The sequence below is a fragment of the Myotis daubentonii genome, chromosome 10 (genome assembly GCF_963259705.1).
Source record: "Myotis daubentonii chromosome 10, mMyoDau2.1, whole genome shotgun sequence".
Classification (NCBI taxonomy): domain Eukaryota; kingdom Metazoa; phylum Chordata; class Mammalia; order Chiroptera; family Vespertilionidae; genus Myotis; species Myotis daubentonii.
Genome location: NC_081849.1, coordinates 31520174 through 31540558, shown reverse-complemented (window position 1 = coordinate 31540558; position 20385 = coordinate 31520174). Strand labels below are relative to the sequence as shown.

The 20385-nt window shown below is 38.7% G+C and overlaps 1 protein-coding gene across 8 annotated transcripts in view; it reads right to left on the bottom strand.

The window, feature by feature from the left end:
• Positions 1-20385, bottom strand: part of UBN2 (ubinuclein 2) — a 105361-nt gene that overhangs the window by 15385 nt on the left and 69591 nt on the right. For 3 of the 8 annotated variants that reach the window (XR_009454711.1, XR_009454716.1, XR_009454714.1), the window contains 4 exons: positions 16383-16614; positions 15878-15967; positions 11018-11899; positions 1083-10983 (listed from right to left, as the gene is read on the bottom strand). The exons of 1 other annotated variant lie outside the window; for it this stretch is intronic. Coding sequence is in view for 1 of the 7 variants with exons in the window: in XM_059711925.1 (XP_059567908.1) it covers positions 11850-11899; positions 15878-15967; positions 16383-16614 (372 nt within the window). In the remaining 6 variants the exon portion in view is untranslated. Of the gene's footprint in view, positions 1-1082; positions 11900-15877; positions 15968-16382; positions 16615-20385 lie in introns of those variants that run through there. 4 more of the 8 variants (XR_009454712.1, XR_009454713.1, XR_009454715.1 and 1 more) reach the window with 4 other exon arrangements.

Genomic DNA, 20385 nt, shown 5'->3' with positions numbered 1-20385 from the left:
AAGGCATTTCTATTCTTTCCCTCATGCATGAAGACCCATGCTTTTCAAAATTCTTCATCTGAGGACAACACACTGAAAACACACTTAAGTGAAAGGAAAAATAAAAATGACTCATACTACCACTCCTTTTCTATATACACTTGTAAATGACAAACTTTTCAATTTCTGACAAGTTGCTTTCTAGCTCTTCACCCTTTTCCCATTCCCTAGTTAGGTTTCTGAGGCTGAATTTTTTTTTTTCTACTCTTTTCTCTTAGTAATACGGTTCCTAGAAGTGCTCTATAAGTAAGACTTTAAAAGATGATCACTTTTGCAGATAATTCCCATGTCTACATTTCAAGCCTTGACCCTAGTAGCATTCTGGAATACACACACAAACCCTATAACCCAAAGTCCTGCATTCCAGGACTCCCTCAATCTGGCTGCTACTAATCCCTACGTATACTTCGTACCAGTCTGGTCTACTTACTGCTCCATCCTGTCCACTCGGGACATTCCCTTTTCCTTCTTCCTAGCCAAATCCCACTTATCTTCAGAGGCCCAGCTCAACTACCATTCACTTGACAAAGTCTTCCCAAATTTCTCTAGTCCAGTGATGGCGAACCTATGACACGCGTGTCAGAGGTAACACATGAACTCATTTTTTTGGTTGATTTTTCGTTGTTAAATGGCATTTAAATATATAAAATAAATATCAAAAATATGTCTTTGTTTTACTATGGTTGCAAATATCAAAAAATTTCTATATGTGACATGGCACCAGAGTTAAGTTAGGGTTTTTCAAATGCTGACACGCCGAGCTCAAAAGGTTTGCCATCACTGCAGTCTAGTCTAATTTCTCCCTTGTTCTCAACTAAATGTCAGGTGGCAATGGACCACAACTTTGTGACCAAGTTTGAACTGGCATCTTTTAACCTGTCATGTGATTGTAAACTGTCGACATACTGAGGGTGGGGACTGTGTACTTTACTTCTGTATCCCATAGTGCCTAGTGCAGTGAGATACAGACAACAGATACTCAACTACTGAAAGAATAAGATGTTAAAATCCAAGTTAGCCCAATAATACAACAGACACAAGAATAATATGCACATTCCTCTTTATTTAATACAATAAACACGTAACACATACAAAAAGAAAAAACCACGCATGTAAAAGGCCCTGTCACAAAGAATTGACAGGAAACAACTACACTAAATCAAATAAGGCTCCTGCTTTAAAACAGGGGTTCGCTAGCTACACCTGGAATATGAGCAAGGCTGTTGCAAAAAAAGAAAAAAGAAAAAATTCCCCTGCACTGAAGGAGTATATCCATGGGGTTAATTTACCAAATTCAAAGATCCATATTCAGGAATGTTTAAGTCCTCTCACATATCCATAACTCATCAGGGTTTTATGAAATGTGTGATTTTGGTTAAAAAAATTATCTGTCCTTTCTTCTTAGAAAATAGTGATAAGAGTTCTCTAAAAACTAGAGACCAGTGAATCCCCCAAAGACAGGAAAGCTTTACCATTAAACTTCAAAGGGTATGCGAACTGAGAATACAGAGCAAGATGGCAGTGGGAAGAATTTAAGTTCTTAGTCATTTCTTGGTAGCTCGTTTCTAATCAACCACTGGGAAAGATAAAATGGAAATACCTAGGCTCAGTGCAGAGTACAGTAGCAGCAGTTGTCCATATTCCTGCTCTGATTAGAGCCGGAAATTAAACAAGCACCAGTTCATCTCATAAGAGCCTTATACAAACACACACACACACATACCACACCCATTCACATGTCATTACCACCCCCTTTTATTTAAATTTATTATTATTTTTTTTACTAAAATAATACAAAAAAGGGAGACAGGTATATTTACAAAAATCCATGGCTGGTACAGTACATAATTTTTAAGACACACTAAATGCTACAATCTTTCAGGTCCTGAGATTATTACAAATATCAACTCAAAGCTTTGTTCAGGTCCAGTTTTAAAGGAAGAAAAATAACCCCAAAATATTAAGTCACACACTTATTTAAAATACAGTATATCCCTTCAAGTTAGTATAAATGCACCTCCCTATAAATACACGTGATACAATAAGCAGTGCCTTTCCCTCAAAGGAGCAGCAATTATTCAGGCTCCTTCCTTCAAGATTGTGGAGAAACACACTGGCATCTCTAACAAGTGTGGAGGTGGCTATGGTAAGAGGAAGATGTGCAACTGGAGGGAAGTTCCTCTACAGAGTGAACATTCACTGTATAAGTTAAGACCTGTTTTTCCTTCTGTTAACAAACAAGTCTTTCCCTTATCAAAATTTATAGCGTAAAAGTTGGAAATATGTGCTTAGCCAGATTAAAAATCAGAATCCGTATTTCCAATCAGCAAATAGATCTGCAGTCCCACAATAATTTTTACAACTACAAATAAACTTTCTTGCTTATAAAAAAGGGAGAAAACACCCATCACTTCATTACCTTAGTAGACTTTAACACGTTATTTGGGGCACAAAATTTTTGCCAGCCAGAGATTTCTTTTCCTCTTCTTTTAAGCTTGATAATGATTAGCAAGCAAAACACAATGGCAAGCCTCAGATCTGCCTACTCTCCTCAAGAACAATTAATATTTTTGATACTTTCTATAATACAATTTTTCCGTGACAGCCTACAAAGGACAGTACCAAGCTTGAGTCTGTTCTCTGGAGGCTGGCCTTGGACCCTACCTCTCCTGGTGGAAGGGCCCCTTGTTTATCTGAAGGTCTATGTAATTAATTATGTAGGCAGAGCCGGGACTTTAAAAGTTGGCTGAAGGTGGCCAACTTTCTCACTAACTATATAAAACAGTAATACCTTTGTTAATTGAGAAAAACTCTTTTAATGCCTCTAGCCAAAATTGGGGTAATCCTTGGTAATTTTGCAGGTATGGGAAAGAAAACGCCATGTGCTGGCACAGAGCACAATACCCTTGTAAGCAGCAGAGATAAGCAAAAAAACAAAACAAACAAAAAACATGAGGTTATGGCTGCAAGGACAGAAAATACAAGACAGCTGAGGTCTGACAAATTAAGGGCAGGTTGTCAAACAGAAAAACATATCAACAGCTGGTCTTGGTTACTGCTAACTCCTAAATGTGCTTAGAGGCTGAATGGAACTGTTGACTTAAAAAATTGAAGTATTTCCGAGTTATCTTGGGTAATAGTCATCTTGCTTGAATTTAATTAGGTTTCCATCAATGCTCCATTATAAAATATTTTAACACTAGATTTAAGATAAAATCCTATATAATAAAAGCCTAATATGCTAAGTGTCCAGTCGTCTGTTCAACCAATCAAAGCATAATATGCTAATGATATGCTAAGGCCGCTCAACCACTCACTATGACGTGCACTGACCATCAGGGGGCAGATAGTCGACTGGTCAACCAGTCACTATGACGTGCACTGACCACCAGGGGGCAGACACTCCTACTGGTAGGTTAGCTTGCTGCTGAAGTCCTGCCGATCAGGACTGAGCGAGATGGGCTGGACATGCCCTGGAGCCCTCCCGCAGCCCCTCCCAGGCTAGACAACCTCCCGTGTCCCTCCCCGACCCCGACCATGCACCAGTGGGGGTCCCTCAGTCTGGCCTGCGCCCTCTCGCAATCTGGGACCCCTCGGGGGAAGTTGGAGAGCCGGTTTCAGCCTGATCCCGCAGGCCAGGCTGAGGGATCCCACTGGTGCACGAATTTGTGCATCAGGTTTCTAGTAGAATTATATTATTATTAGCAAAATGGGAGCAAATGATGTAGAGTTTTCTAAAAAACATAAAATCCGTACTAAGGATTCATATGACCTGTTTGACTTAACTCTTTGCAAAGTAGGTTTTTTTCCCCAGGGAAGTATGAAAAAAAGCTAGGCAGAGAATTATGAGAACTAAACCCCTAACAAAGGCCTGTGCTTCTTCTGAACAACCTCGAAAGCATCAAGAGGAAGCCATAAACTGCAGCTACTACATTATATAGTAGAGAAATCTATTTTTTAATACAAAGGAGAAGAGAAAAAAAAATTCTGGTCACCAGTGATAATTCTAATTCCTGGAAATATCGACCCCATTAATTACACTACTAAGACTTCTGAAAGTACTCTTGACCTGTTTGGTTAACAGTTCGGGAAAGTGTCAGAAACTTAAGTATTAATCTGTTATAAACTGAAAATATGTAAGAAAGATTGAGAAGTAAAGTAGAAGTATTACAGTATGAGGAAATTAAAGACCACAAATAGTTACTTTCAAGCAAATGGTACTTTGGGATTAGCTAAGAAAAAAGCAATTTAATGTCAAGTTATTCAGTGGCAGTCTAATTAAAGCCCTAGCGTCTCTCTCTCAGTCTGTGCTGGGATGTGAACAGTCTCCTGGAACAGACTGTAGTCTTTACTTCTGAATTCAATGGGACACAGGGTAGATAGCCATGTGAGTGAGAAAAGGAGGTGAAAGACAGGTTAACCTTTCCTCCCCAGATTCTTCACAATACGCAATACTCCAGTGTAGCAACTGGCTGACGAAATGGTTAACTTAAGAGCTCAAATTAAAGGAAAGAAGAATGAAGACTAAAGGAAATAAAGAAGAATACAACATTAATATTCAAAGCTATTTTAAATTAGAGTCGGACAATCTGTTCAGCACTACGAACCCGAACAGTGTGCTGCAGAACCTAAATCTTTCTCAGAATTGAACGCTGGGGTGATAATGTAACTTAACAACCCAATGGTATTCCATGATTCTAAGTTTTGCACCAGTGAAAGGATGTGCACTTAATTTTTTAATGTAAGATTCACATTTTATGATAGAAGAACAAATAAAATATCTCTTATTTTATGCTTCTGTTAATTTTCTCTAGCGGAACAGATACACATTCAACAAAACCTTAATGCCTTATTTCTTTGGGTAGAAGTCTTAACATGTTATTTAAAGAATGGATAAGAAAAGATGTGTAAAATAAAGAGTACACTTATCTGCATAGTTGATACTCAGAGGCTACTAAGGCCTTATCTGGAAAAAGTAATAAAAACGTCCCATCACTAGAGGTTAAATGAGCCTTGGCCAATTCTGGGTATCAGTCCAGTGCTTTGTCTGCTTTGGGCCTGCTGCTTTCTCCTGACTCACTTGAGCGAGATAGTTTGTTCTTCACCTCCCTACATGTTCTTTCCTAATCCTGAACATGTGCTACAATTTAAATCAGCACTCAACCCCCAGCAATTGCTGCTCAGCATTTATTCCTAACTAGAAAGGCAGCATCCATTTTTCCTGTTGTTTAAATGATAGGAGGAAAATTCTATGTATTACTACCTAATACGCTGGGATAGAAGGTAGGATAAAAAGATCTTCCTTTCCTCTTCAGAGATGGGCAAACCGTGTTTCCTTCCACCCCCAGTCTCCCAACCCTGCCCCAGCTAGGAAGTGAATCCTGCCTCCCCGCTCCCATTTTCCTACAACTCTTCCATGGGTTGAAGAAGCATAAATCACAAAGGGAAACTGGCTAGAAGTGTACCCTGCTGACTGTGTGTAGTGCTTGCCCCTTCAGTGCAAAGATGGATAAACCTATAGTTGCAGGAACAGTACACAGTCTCCAATTTACAAGAATGAGGAGACTCCCATTCTTTCTTAGATAGTTAAACGCTTTGCTATGCATCACCAAACAACTAATACAAGAAAATTAGATGGAGAAGATGGAAATGTGAGGCAGATAAAACTTTCGGGATCATTAACCAACTCCAATGACAAACCATCCAAATTTTACGTAGTTTCAGCTCTGAAACCTTGGCAAAAATCACACCTGTAATAAATAACACCATAAAAGGCAAAAAAAACCAAAACCTACATATGATTAAGAAACAATGTGTTACTTCCCCTTCCCACTTACTAATCTGAAAGTAACCATTTTACCCCACCACAAATATAAAATACTTAAATAACAAATATGTATCTTAACTAGAATTCCAGTGATTTATTTTTAAAATTAAAAATTAAATGGTGCTTTTTATACCCATTCTTTAGCCTCTGCAGGATGATGATAATACTTTTTTTTTTTTTTTGATGATAATACTTTTTTAATTATATAGGACATTTTAGAAAAACTCAAAGTATTTTTGAACTAGTAAAGTCTCTGATATCCCTGGGAGGTAGGTGAATATTATTATACCCAACATTCTAATGGGTAATCTGAGGCACGAAGGTTAAATGATATTCCCCCTAACGTAGTAATCCAAGAGTAACACGACTAAACAGAAGCTGCCTAATAACAGTGTTGCTATCAGGTAACACTACCAGGAGCCTCTGCTTTCTCCTTTTAGCCACTAGTCTCCTCTTCCCAATTAAAATGTATTTAAAAGGGAGCACTTACTAGATATTTGTACTGGGTTTTGAGGATTGGTTCAACTTGGTCTCCCTTAACATGTCAAATATGTTTTCAACAAAAAACAAATGAATCTTAGATGCCGAAAATTACGTTATTTGGCTCAAGGGAGGGATTTAAATAGTCATAAAAGCAGATTAAGCCAAATGTAATTATCTGGCAAATGAAAACTGAAGATCTTTCAATAATGCTATAGGTTATATGAGTGTTTTCCCCGGCACCTGAAGTCCTTCTACTTCTAAATGTATTAACCTTTGACAGATATGCAAAATAGCTATATGAATTCTCCGAAAAGAATTTCCCCAAAATGCAGTTTCAATGTTGACAAAGTTGCTAACTTCCTTGAAAACTTATTCAAATACAATATCATGATTCTAACTCTAGCTCCCCCATGGCTGTTTGCCTGCCATAGTGCACCTTATTGACTTGACCCACAAAAGACTTGTTACTCCAATGCTTTCTCCAGTATTACTCATGCCAAGTTTGAAAGGCATAGGGCAGTGGGTTAAACCCAGGAATAGTCAATGAGTTGGCTAAATTTATTTTACTTGTAATAACTACTTATTATATATATATATGTATGTATGCACGCACACACACACACGCACACAAACAGATGCTCTTAGGGGGAAAGACAATTTCCCAGTCCATCCATTTGAATTGATTAAAAGCAGTGGAATAAACAGGCAGAAGTCTTGCAAACACTGACAGGAAGTGTTCAGAAAGGATGCAATGGTACAGCAGCTGCTAGTTTTATATATATATTACATATGTATACATATATATATATACACATATATATGTATGTATGTATCTTATACACATATCCATATACATATAAAGAAAAGGAAGAACATTACAGCATGACATGAAGTTGGCAAGTTTGGGATTCCTCCTCCTGAATCCCCTGACTTATTAGCCTGTACGTCAGGGTATATGAGAACAGTTTGAAAAGGGTGGGGGAAGGGGAGAGAAAAAAAGGCACTTAAAAAAGAGAAAGGCCTGAATTGAGCATGTTTTAGAGGAGCAATATAAGCATTTTACCAGAGCTAAGAAATGATTTACAGAGAGTTAAACTTTTCCCCTTAGATTTTATAAAATAAAATTGCATAACGTGTTTGTAACCAGTCATTGACCTACTACTGCATTTTTCTTCTGCTTCATTATTACAAAAACAAAAGCCCCCAAAGCAAAAAACAACAAAACAAACACAATCATACATGCACAACATAAAGTAAAAATGCCCCATCTGAGGACGGACGGTCAGCAGAAACGACAGTGCTGAAGCACAGGGAACTTTTTGAGTTTGGCCTGATTATAGGTTTTATCACTCTTCTAATTTAAAACAAAACAAAACAAGCAAACTCAAATTCAAAGCCTAAGTGAAGATAAAAATACAGGGACCAGTATTCTGTTATGGTATACTCCTGAAATAAAGTATCCTAATTCTATACATGGGTCAAATGATAAGACAAAACCTCTAGAAATAAAGAACTGTAAGTTAGGTTAAAGTCGATCAATACAGGCAAAGTTCATTCTACAAATGTAGCAGCAAACATGATAGAGAGCTGGAGTTCTAAGAGGTGATCCCAAGGGACACAGAGTTCTCACAATCAATGGCAGTTTGAAAAACAGTAGCATTTCCATTTCAGAAAATGTCTTGAACCAAGTAGAGCTGGAAAGGGGTGTGGTAGAGGGCAACCAGAGAAGCAAGACTAGAGGTGTCTGCCCTTTCCAACCCTGGGTAGTAAACAATTTAGATCTGCTTTGGGAGAAAAAAAAATTCTGGGTTAAAACTCTTGTTCATTAAGTTGTTTTCAAACAGGTGTCAAACCCACAGTATTTAAACATGTATGTGCCCCGATCTTCCTCCTACCTTGGCAATACAATAACCCTATTCAACTTCTATGATATAAAATGTTATTTGGGCTAACAACATCCATCAAAGGGGGAGTAGGCATGAAAGAATGTACTAATACACCATCAGGACTTTGTGACTTCAGATTAACCTCACTTCTTTTCCCAAAACCTTTTCTTCAGGCTGTTTTCAAACCATGATTTCTCTTACCCTTCAATTTCAGAAGCACAGGAGAAAGAATTATAATCGACTTGTAATGGAATTATTGCTTGCATTGACTTTGGAGGCTCTGAATGAGCTTAACACTTTGCTCCCAAACAGTCTCCAACAGGGGCTCAGCACTGCTATCTCTGAAGACAACTCTGCCGACCATTATTGCTTGTGAATACTGAGGATTAATTTGTATGTACAGTAATAGCTTATATATCAGTGAAGGCAATTTAAAATATAAGACAATTGAAAACAAACAGCTTAATTTTCCTGATTCAAGAATCCCACTGAATGGGATGTAATTAAGTGTGCTGATTATTTTTGCATTGGGATGTTTATTAACGCTCTTCAGAAATACACACTGCTCTATATCCTTTTAAATAACTTACCATTTTAAAAAATAAATGCAAAAATATACTATGAGTCACAAGTCTCTGTCCTAAAAATAACCAATTTATATGTTTGTTTTTAAGTAAGAAAACTGTAAAGATAGCTGACCATAAATATGGACATAATTTTTAATGTTATGATCTAGAAAAGAAATAGTTTTGTATTTACATGTAGAAATTCGCTGATCATACTTATCTATTAAGAAATATAAGGATGTTTGTTTCACTTGTTTAACATAAAAAAAAAAGGGTAGTCTTGACTGAAATGGATATATGTTAGTGAAAGTGGGGGGGAGGGAGAAGGAGGGGCGGAGGAGGTTGGGTCTGGCAGCAGTTCCCAAGATACCAAGACTGAAGAGAACAGAACATAATCTCCATATGTGAAGACTTCTCAGAGCCAAGGGCCTTCAGATTACTTTTTTTTAAAAAAAATATATTTTATTGATTTTTTACAGAGAGGAAGGGAGAAGGATAGAGAGTTAGAAACATCGATGAGAGAGAAACATCGATAAGCTGCCTCCTGCACACCCCCCACTGGGGATGTGCCCGCAACCAAGGTACATGCCCTTGACCCGAATCGAACCTGGGACCCTTTAGTCTGCAGGCTGATGCTCTATCCACTGAGCCAAACCGGTCAGGGCCCTCAGATTACTATTTATGGTTAGTTATAAAATGATACTGGGGGAAGAACTGATAAACCTCTTTTTCTCCAATGACAGCAGAATCACCAGGGAATCCTCACAAGGTATAATTCAGAACTGATGATGGAGTTATTAAGAAATTAAAATTATTGTTTCTTGACTTAAAATAGTAATGAAGTTATATATGAATAAATATATGCACACACACACACACACGCACACATGAGTACATGCACAATTATCAGCAGGAAGAGATTAACATGCACTCTGACTTCCCTCCTGGTATGGGAAGTAAAACAAAGGCTAGCTTCCCAAAGGAAAACTCCTACATAGCATTAGCAAAGACGTTCCCCGCCCCCCTCAAATTAGATAAAACTTAGATAAAAGAGGTATGCTACACTGGAATAACTCAATTGGGTAAGCTTGCCTAATTAAAAAAACAAATTGTAATCAAACATACTCAATTCAAGTCAAACCTCTCTGCAACATCCCAATATCCTCCCAAAATATCTACCAGGGCTGATGCAAAATTCAGATTTGTTTTACTGGTAATCTAAATTCTGAGATGCAAGTAATTATATCAATGATTCCTTTGAAATAATCTTTTGCTCTTACTGTAACAAGTTCTTGGAACTAAAGTTTTCAGTTACTTATTAACTTTTTGCTGTGAAGCCAGCCAATGTGACTTTGAATTCAAATATAGGTTTACAGATCTGAACAGATCTGCAGTAATTTATTCACAGTCCTACCGGCTATTTGGGACTTTTTCTTATAAAAGGAGAAAAAGGGCCTGGTTAATACTCTTATTTGAATAAACCTAACAGTATAGGGTGATGTGTGATGAAAACATACACAAGCAATGTTGCGTCTATCAATCTGATGTGGCTCTTTAGGTTAGTTTATCATTAAAAATGGACCAAGCTTACACCATTCTTGGGTACACTTTGAAACATTTAGAAGCCTAAACAGGAAGGAAAAAAAGGGAGAAAGAAAAGAAAGGCTAGAATGATGAGGTGTAAAAAAAAAAAGTATCCAAACAAAGCCATAAATTTCTCCCTTAATGTCCTCTGTTGAATGTTATTTCCATAAGGACACCATGATAACTACAGAGTCTTACTATCTGCAGATTTACTCACATGTCAATATTCTGAGTCAATATTAGGAAATGATCCAAATCAATTTCACTACACTGGATATAGGGAGTAAAAATACACTGTGATTTTTATAAAAAATAATCCCTTGTACACACATGATTCGAATGTAATTTCTCCCTTTAAAATACTATCTTGAAAATTCCAAAAATATATATATATGCTATTTGAATGACCAATGTAGAAGCATGTGTAGTACACACTTATAGCTGTTTATATCAATATTTAATAGTCACCTGAAGTACCACTTAGCTAACAGAACAGAAGTTGTGAACTGAGGTGAAGTTGGGAGAAATTAGTTCATAGTGTAGACCTGCAAGGGCTAAGAGCATCAAAGCCGAAGCCCTACAGCAAAGATCTCCATTTCTCAAGAGAAAAATGTGAACAGTCACATTTTAACATCAAGAATGGAAATAAGAATTAATGTCAATACCAGATGCACAAATCACCTGAAGAAGAGAGTTAAGTACCTGCTTCTGAAAGGAAGATGAAATTGACCCTTTTATAAAAAGGGGACATCTAAGTTTCGTCTGTTAAGAGCAACAGGCTCAATTTCGTGACTTTTAAAAATCTCGATGATTTAATAATACATATCACTGTGCTAAAATAACTTTCCTGAAGCATCTCTAGTCCACTGATTCACATGGGGAGTTGCTACACACTGGGGAAGATTCAAGTTTGTTCAGGATTTTTGAGGGTATAGTATTTTCTACGGTCTGTATCAGACATAAAGTCATTATTTTTTTGTATGGCAAATTTGCTCCACAGTCCACTCAAATAGACATGATCCTTACTCCTGACAAACTGACCTAATTCCAGATATATTGCCTTTTATTATGCAATTATGACTATACATGTTCAGATCCAACCCCCAGGATGGATGGAGTTTACCCAAATCCTCAATTTTCCTTCTTCCTCCCTCAGGGGGAAAAACAAATTTGTACTTCTGTGGGTTTGACAACTGAGTCTCTTTTAATTCAGTTAATATGGTAACTTTGTCTTTCTTTAGAAGAGACCAAAAGTCACTAACTTTGCAAGAAAGCATTTCTTCCTCCTGCACCTGGCTTTACATCAAGTAATGTTTTCTTTCCTTTTTCCTCCTCACCACAGTGCTTGGGACGAGAGAATGTAAACATCGACAGAACAGCAGCCCTATGACCACATGAGTACTTTCCCATCAGGTAGATTCCATCAGCCAGCTGAGTGTCTCATCTCCTTTGCTTGTTGGGAAGTCACTGAGATTTCCGTGGCAATTTAGTGTCCCCTTTACTTTGGCCTCCATCTAAGAAAAGAGATGTTTAATTGGTATGGGAAGGCATGGTATTAAAAATAGATTTAAGAAGCAAAGCAAAAAGAATAATTAACTTTTAATTTTTATATGGATTACATTGCTAAAGAGATAACCTTTAACATAAAACATGCTATATATAGCATTATAGAGGTTGAAAAAACATATAGGAGATAAAAACTCAACAAGAATGATTCTCTTATCCCAAATGACTGTGGTTTAGTAGGTTTTCAGCATCCTACAAATACTATTTCAACAAGTATTTATTCCTAGAGGCCTGGTGCAGGGATTTGTGTACATTGAAAGGAAATTACTTAGAAGGTGGCTGGCGGGGCAGGACTGGGCGAGACGGCCGGACACACCCTGGAGTCAACCTCCTGCAGTCTCTCCCCAGCTGGCCGGACCTAGGGTGGTGCTGGGCTTGAAGGATGTCTGCAGAGTGAGCAGGGTCCTTCCAGCAGGTGGGTTCCCTCGGCCTGGCCTGCAGGGATTGGGGCAAAACAGGCTCTCTGACATCCCCCAAGGGGTCCTGGATTGTGAGAGGGTGGTTCTCAGGTGATGCACTCTGGAATCAGGCTCCCTCCTCTCTGGTTCCAGGTGCATCACCCGAGAACTGCAGCTGCCAAGTCACCATAGCTCCTATGTTGAGCGTCTGCCCCCTGGTGGTTATTGTGTGTCATAGCTACCCGTCGGACAGGACAGTCAAATGGTCGGGTGGTCAGTTAGGCTTTTATATATATACTAGAGGCCCAGTGCATGAATTCGTGCACAGGTGACAGGTGGGGTCCGGCTGGTCCAGTCCCAATTAGGGCAGATTGGGGCCGGGCCTCTTGGGAGGAGGAGGTGGTGGGAGGTTGGCTGGCCAGCCTGCCCCGATCAGAGCCAGGCTGGCTGGGGAGAGGGGCCGTGGGCAATTGGCTGGCGGGCCCCGCTCCCGATTGGGGTGGGGGGCCGACCATGGGGAGGGGCTATGGGCAGTGGGCCAGCCAGCCCTACCCCCAAATGAGGTGGGGGGGCTGATTGAGGGTCAGTGGCCAGAGGAGGGGCTGTGGGAGGTTGGCTGACCAGCCCCACCCGATTGGTGTGTGAGGTGGGCAACTGGGGCAGAGCTGGCTGGGGGGAGGGGCCACAGGCTGATCGGGGTGGTGGGGGCTCATCGGGGGGTGGGCTGCTGGGGGGAGGGGCTGCAGGAGGTTGGCTGGCCAGCCCTGCCCCCTATTGGGGTTGGGGGTGTGATCAGGGGCAGGGCCAACTGGGGGGAGGGGCCTAGGGAGTTTGGCTGGCTGGCCCCACCCCCCGATTGGCCCAGTTTGCTGGCCACAGTGGGCGTCATAGTGACCAGTCGTTCCAGTCGCTGGCTTTTTATATATATGAATAGGTATCTACCTCACAGACAATATGCTAAATGCTGTGAGGATTATAAAGGATCATAAAAACATAATCCCCACCTTCAAGGGACATACCACATAGATTCATTTAGAAGACAAGGTCAATTTCATTCTTTTGCAAGTAAAGTTAAATTTCTTGCCATGACATAGCATTTGATAATTCACAATTATTTATGTAAATGATGGGGCACACTGGTAGTGAAAAATCCAGCTGAGTCTTTTTTTGGCCCTAACCTATGAAAGTTTAACTGACAGGAAAGTCTGCTACTAGGAATAAGGGTTTCTAGTTCTACGTGTGACTATTTAACTTTTACTAGAAAAATGCTGTTTTCTCTATTTAAACTGGGTAAGAGTTGGACCCAGTGACTTTGAAAGCCAAAAAAATATAGAGGGAGTCTCTAACAGGTCATTGCCTTAACAAGGAATAAGACACCTCCCATCCCCACCCAATAGGATTAACAGAAAAAGACAGGGAGGCATGGTAGAAATACTACACAGGTGAAAAGAACAAAATATTGTACTACAATAACAAACTTAAGGCTGGAGGAGAGCACAAAAGTCATATTGCTAGGTCCACTCATGTGATATCTAAATTACTCTGGTAAAACACAAACCGAAAAAATTCCTCTACTAAAGAAAAGATGTATCAACAAAATATGATGATCATTTCAAAAGCTGTATAAACAGAATACTAGTAAAATAAGTTTGGCGACAACATCTAAGGAATTGGCTTTTTCATTGATAATGAGATATTACATACTTACATTTGTAGAGAAAAATGATTTAACTTTAGGCATAATTAAATTTATAAAATGGCAAGATGGAATTTTGCTCAAAGAAGCTTTGGTTAATTAGCAAAATAAAATGCTCATATTAAATGGACTCTGAGAGTCTTTAAAGCAAGACCTTCCCCAAGGGCCAAATCTGGCCACCTCTTTTTTATTTGTTTGTTTTTTTACACTTCTTTTTATAAATAAAAAGTTGTATTGGAACTCAGCCATACTCATATTAGATATTCTCTATGGCTATTTTCACTACACTACAGAGTTGAGTAGTTGTGATAGAGACTAAATGGCCTGCAAAGCCTAAGTATTTACTATTTGGGCCTTTAGAGAAAAAAGTTTACTGATCTCTGTCTTTAGATAAAGTAAGAGAATTGACATTAATAAACCGAACTCTTACTATGTATAAGGCACTATGCTAGAAGCCTTAAATTATTTTCATTAAATTCTCATAAGAAGCCTATTAAAAACATCTTCTTGTCCCCCGTTGACAAGCAAGAGATTGTGACGGTCAAACGAGTTAAGAAACTTGCTCTGAGTGGCAGTCTTAGGATTAAAAAATCAAAGCCTAATTCTCAAATTCGGTGTCTTATACCTTTAAACGTCTTTAAAATAAAAAAAATTGTAAACTTTCCTTTCTCCCTCTGGAAGAGTGGTGCTGCTCAGACAAGAAGAAAATTCATATAAAAGCTGGATTACTGGGGTCATGTTGAACCATGAGGTTCCTGTTTGTCTCATTCCTTACAAGTCCATACCAGTCCATCCATGAAAAAACAGATCTAAACTGAACTCATTATACCAGCAACTGCTTTAGTCACAGGGCAATTTTCCTTAAGCATTAAAACCTAGTTCAGGAAGATTAGGACTGCTGAATCTGTGTCTATTTTGTGTCCCCCATTTGTACAACAGTGATTTTATATTCATTCTTACCATGTAAGGTCGGTTACAGGATTCATTACAACTTGCTGCTTTGAGATTGCTACATAGCTTTCATTCTACTTGTTGACCAACTGTAAACTTGTTCAAAGATAATATGAAATGCAGTGGCCAAAAAGAATAGTGAAGCCCGAGTCAACTTCAAAGTTAAGAAGGCAGATGAGCAATTACTTCTGCTCAAAAGATCCTCCAAATGGCCTTCCGAATACTATCAGCAGTCTACTGAGGTCAACTGCTGGAGGCTGATGTGTATGTCCAGTATCTACTACCTAATTTCAGAAAGATATAGCTATGCTGCAAGGACATAATGTATAGAGTTTAGATGATATTAATTTAAGGACTGCAAAGTTTAATGGTTAAGAGCTGTCTGTGGAGTCAGACTTCCTGGATCTGTATCTCAGATCGAACACCTTAGTGTATCATCTTGGGAAAGCTGCTTATCTCTGATTCAGTTTCCTGGTCTATAAAATGGAGATTGTTATCTCATTCACAGGCTTGTTGTAAAGATTAAATTAGCTAATATAGTAAGTGGTCACAAGATTATCTGGCACTTGGTAAACTTCCCATCAGTATAAACTATTACAATTACTGGATATGACTTTTGCACATTGCCTTATGAACCCTCTTCTTTGTCATCACTTCTATATAACACTTTCAAAACCACTCTCTTCACATGTAACAAGAGATTTCATTTTACTTATTTCCTTTCTCTTAAAAGGAGTTTGTTGCTAATGAGGATTCAGTCACATGAAAGTCTGTTTTTTTCAACCTTTGTCATTTCATTCACGTTTTCAGAAAAAATGTTCAGTCCAATCTATATAGCTAAATAAACAACAAAGAGATGAAGAAAGAGGTGGCTTTCTTACCATTAAATGTTTGCTGTAAATGTGTAGGCAGAGGTGAGTGGGAAAGTGTTGCTGCATGCTGAGCTCCTGGCTGTAAACCCTTTAGTAAATCTGAGAGGAAAACAGACTTGTCAGTGATCTTCTTAAATCTGGTTGAGCCCTCTGAGAGCAAAAATGAAAATAGTTTAATTTATCTAATGCAAGCACAGCCCTGACTTCAAAGGCCTTCTTTGAGTATATACATGTTAAAAAATTTACATACATAAATGTACCTGTGAATGCAAACACTCAGCAAATCTGACTTCCTCTTATTATAAATTTTTTTTAGAAATGTGGTATAGTGGTTCATTTAAAAATTATAAATAAAATCTCAGAGTCCAATAATTTGATTATTCATAGATAAAATACATTGCATCTCTTTTTTAAAAAATTCTATAATCTATACAAGTCCAACTGGTATAGTGAGTATAATTTTGTTTCCTGTTCTGTCAAACTAGGTAGCCAAGTAAACAAAGGCCCCACTTACTCTGAGTTAAGCTATGGTGGAGAGCGGCTGAGGTAGATCCCGGGGTGGTTGTCACTCCAGCTGTGTCCGTTCCAAAGCCAAGCAGCTCCAAGGGAAACTGGAAGGGCATGGTCACTGGAACAAGGCCACCCAGCATCCCAAAAGGAGTCACATTTTGATTTGTTACAGACAAAGGTGATGTCATGAGAGTCAGAGGTGAGGCATTAGCCAATAATGATGCTCCTGCTGTGGACTGCAGAAACCAGGGGTCAAAATACATAAGAAATCAAATCTTTAACCTGAATTGATTTATTTAATATCCTCATGGGCACAAGACTATGTTTTATATTTGCTCTAACAGAAACCTTGATATAGAAATGAAGATGGAGGTGAACAATACAATTCAAAGTGCTACTTAATAATTCTATACTCAGCTCTTCATCACGTTTAGACTCTTCCTTAAGTTATTTTATTGCCTATATTAACACCCATTCACCCTCTCAATCCATTCACTTCTTTTTTTTAATTTTTTTAAAAAAATATATTTTATTGATTTTTTTTACAGAGAGGAAGGGAGAGGGATAGAGAGTTAGAAACATCGATGAGAGAGAAACATCTATTAGCTGCCTCCTGCACATCCCCCACCGGGGATGTGCCCGCAACCAAGGTACATGCCCTTGACTGGAATCAAACCTGGGACCCTTCAGTCCACAGGCCGATGCTCTATCCATTGAGCCAAATCAGTTAGGGCAATTCACTTCTTTTTAAAAAAATATATATTTTATTGATTTTTTATAGAGAGGAAGGGAGAGGGATAGTGTTAGAAACATCAATGAGAGAGAAACATCGATCAGCTGCCTCCTGCTGGGGATGCGCCCAAAACCAAGGTACATGCCCCCGACCAGAATCGAACCTGGCACCTTTCAGTCCGCAGGCTAACGCCCTATCCACTGAGCCAAACTGGTTAGGGCTCCATTCACTTCTTAGATTCCCCTAGATCTGAACCAATTTCAATGTGGTCTCTGAACATGCTCAGTCTCTTTGCTATTTGTCTATACTGTTTCCTGGCCTACACTGTTTCCTGGCACAGTCTCTGCAGTTGCTGCTATAGATTATTATTATTCTCTCAGAGCCCCTAACTCTGTGTCCTTTACTTCCATCCTAACACCTTACAGAGATGAGGCCACCTGGGATGTTCTTCCTCATCAGACTCACCCGCCTCTACTCCAAAAGCTATGACCTATGAACTGGCCTATGCCATGAATCCCATCAATGTAGAACTTCCTGGTACAAATAATCTAGTATTCGCACTTTTTCCATGTTTCCTCTGCCTTCTCATATACAGAGAATTCTTTTTTTCCCCTTTATTGATTAAGATATTAAAAATGTGTCCTTATCCTCCCAATCTTATCTCTTTTTTAAAAAATATCTTTTTATTGATTTTTAGAGAGGAAGAAGGGAGAGGGATAGAGAGATAGAAACATTGATGAGAGAGGAACATCATCAATCAGTTGCTTCTTGCACGGCCCCTACTGGGGATTGAGCCCGCAACTGAGGTACCTGCCCTTGACTGGAATCGAACCTGGGACCCTTCAGTCCAAAGGCCGACGCTCCATCCACTGAGCCAAACCGGCCAGGACTCATCTCTTTTTACAACCACTTATTCCTGACTCTTCCTCAACTTTGGAAACCACTTGACTTATTTGTATTCCTTTTATCTTCAAACTTAGTGAATGACAGCCTCCACTTTCCACATTATCTAGTGCCAGCCGTGGGCAAACTACGGCCCGTGGGCCATATACGGCCAGTTTGAAATGAATAAAACTAAAAAAAAAAAAAAAAAAAAAACAACCGTACCCTTTTATGTAATGATGTTTACTTTGAATTTATATTAGTTCACACAAACACTCCATCCATGCTTTTGTTCCGGCCCTCCGGTCCAGTTTAAGAACCCATTGTGGCCCTCGAGTCAAAAAGTTTGCCCACGCTTCTAATCTCTCCTTAACCCCTGTAAGTTGGTTTCCATCTCTACTACTTTTCTGAACTTAGACTCTCTAAGGTAAAGGCAAATTAGAGGGTGTTTTGACACTCCCCTATCTGTTTGTTTGTTCTTTTAATATATTTTCATTGATTTCAGAAAGGAAGGGAGAGGGAGAGATAGAAACATCAATGATGAGAGAAAATCACTGATTAGCTGCCTCCTCCACACCCCCTATTGGAGATCAAGCCTGCAACCGGGGAATGTGCCCTAACTAGGAATTGAACCGTGATCTCCTGGATCATAGGTTGACATTCAACCACTGAGCAACGCCAGTCGGGGCCCTACCTGTGTTTTAATGCTGTTTATGAATAAAAACAGTGAAATGAAAAATATGCTAACATTGAACTTTCATTGAGAAATTACTTAAATATACTTCATTAAGCTAATTCTTTGAACAATTTTCTATACAGCAATTAAGTAATTTTTTTCCATTTTGACATTTCTTTTCTATGTGAATTTATCAACAAAGATTATAAGCTTTTCTCAGTATTAGATATTATCTATTATAGTTTCTGCAACTGTTAAGTTTTCTTTTGTAGCCTTATTTTACTAATTCTAAATTTCCCTGACTACATATTTTACATGTTAGCCACTGTCAGGCTGATTTTATGTGTTTATTATTCAACTAGTAAACATTATTCATTAATAAAGGCTGAGTCATTTTGCTTAGTTAATATATGAGAAAATAGAGGTGATCTTCCCATCCATCTATGCCACATTACATAGTACTAGTATATACTTAGTGGTCCATGCTACTGCTGCACATGAATTGCAGAACAACCTCAAGAAGCTTCCCATTCTGTTTTTTCCACTCTCTCCAATAGCCTTCCCTCCCATTATCTCCTTTAATTTTAATCTCTCAAATTTATATTCACACTCCTGACCTCTCATCTCAATTTCAATCCTGTATATCTGGAAGTTCAATGAAGAATCTAACTTGGATATCTAACACTCACCTACTTGGCATGTCCACAACTAAACTCATCATCACCTGCTATGTTAACTGCTATCAGCAATAGTCTGGTTCTTACCTGCCACTTAGGTTTGACACCTTAGTTTTCAGGCATTAAAAAGTAAAGGACAAGGTGAGCTCGTGGGCAACATACACATTCTTTCTTTTTTTCCACAACTTCCTCCAACACTTACGTATAAGTCTTTATCACTTTCTGCTTGGCATTAACTATCTTTCTTATTTTCCAGTCTTCTTCTCTGTTGTGCCAATTGTGATAGACAAAATGGGCACATTAAGAAAACAATTACTAAGTTAAAAATAATAATAAGTGAAGCAATTTAGATCGAAAGGATCCTGTATCAATTTGAGAATTAACAAGAGTTCTTTCTTCTTTTTAGTCATAATTCTATTGTAGTCTCAGGGTAACATGAGGCACATACTTCAAGGCAGTACACCATAAACAGAGCCCCCTAGTGAGAAACAGCTAATAAAAAAAACTTTTTCTGGAGGAGGCTAATTAAAATCTATGGAAAATGCCCTGTCCAGTGTGGCTCAATTGCTTAGAGCAGCGGTTCTCAACCTGTGGGCGCGACCCCTTTGGCAGTCGAACGACCCTTTCACAGGGGTCGCCTAAGACCATCCCGCATATCAGATATTTACATTACGATTCATAACAGTAGCAACATTACAGTTATGAAGTAGCAACGAAAATAATTTTATGGTTGGGTCACAACATGAGGAATTGTATTTAAAGGGCCAGAAGGTTGAGAACCACTGGCTTAGAGCGTCATCCCACACACCTGATTTCTGGTCAGAGCACATACCTAGATTGGGGGGTGTACTCAAGGCAACCTAACCATATCTCTCTCTCTCAAAAAACAAATAAACAAAAAACCCCAATAAACATAGATGAAAAATGTAAATTAAGGCAACTTCCAAAATTAAATAATTGAGTATTAGCAATAAAAAACGGTGTCATTGCCAAAACCGGTTTGGCTCAGTGGATAGAGCGTCGGCCTGCGGACTGAAAG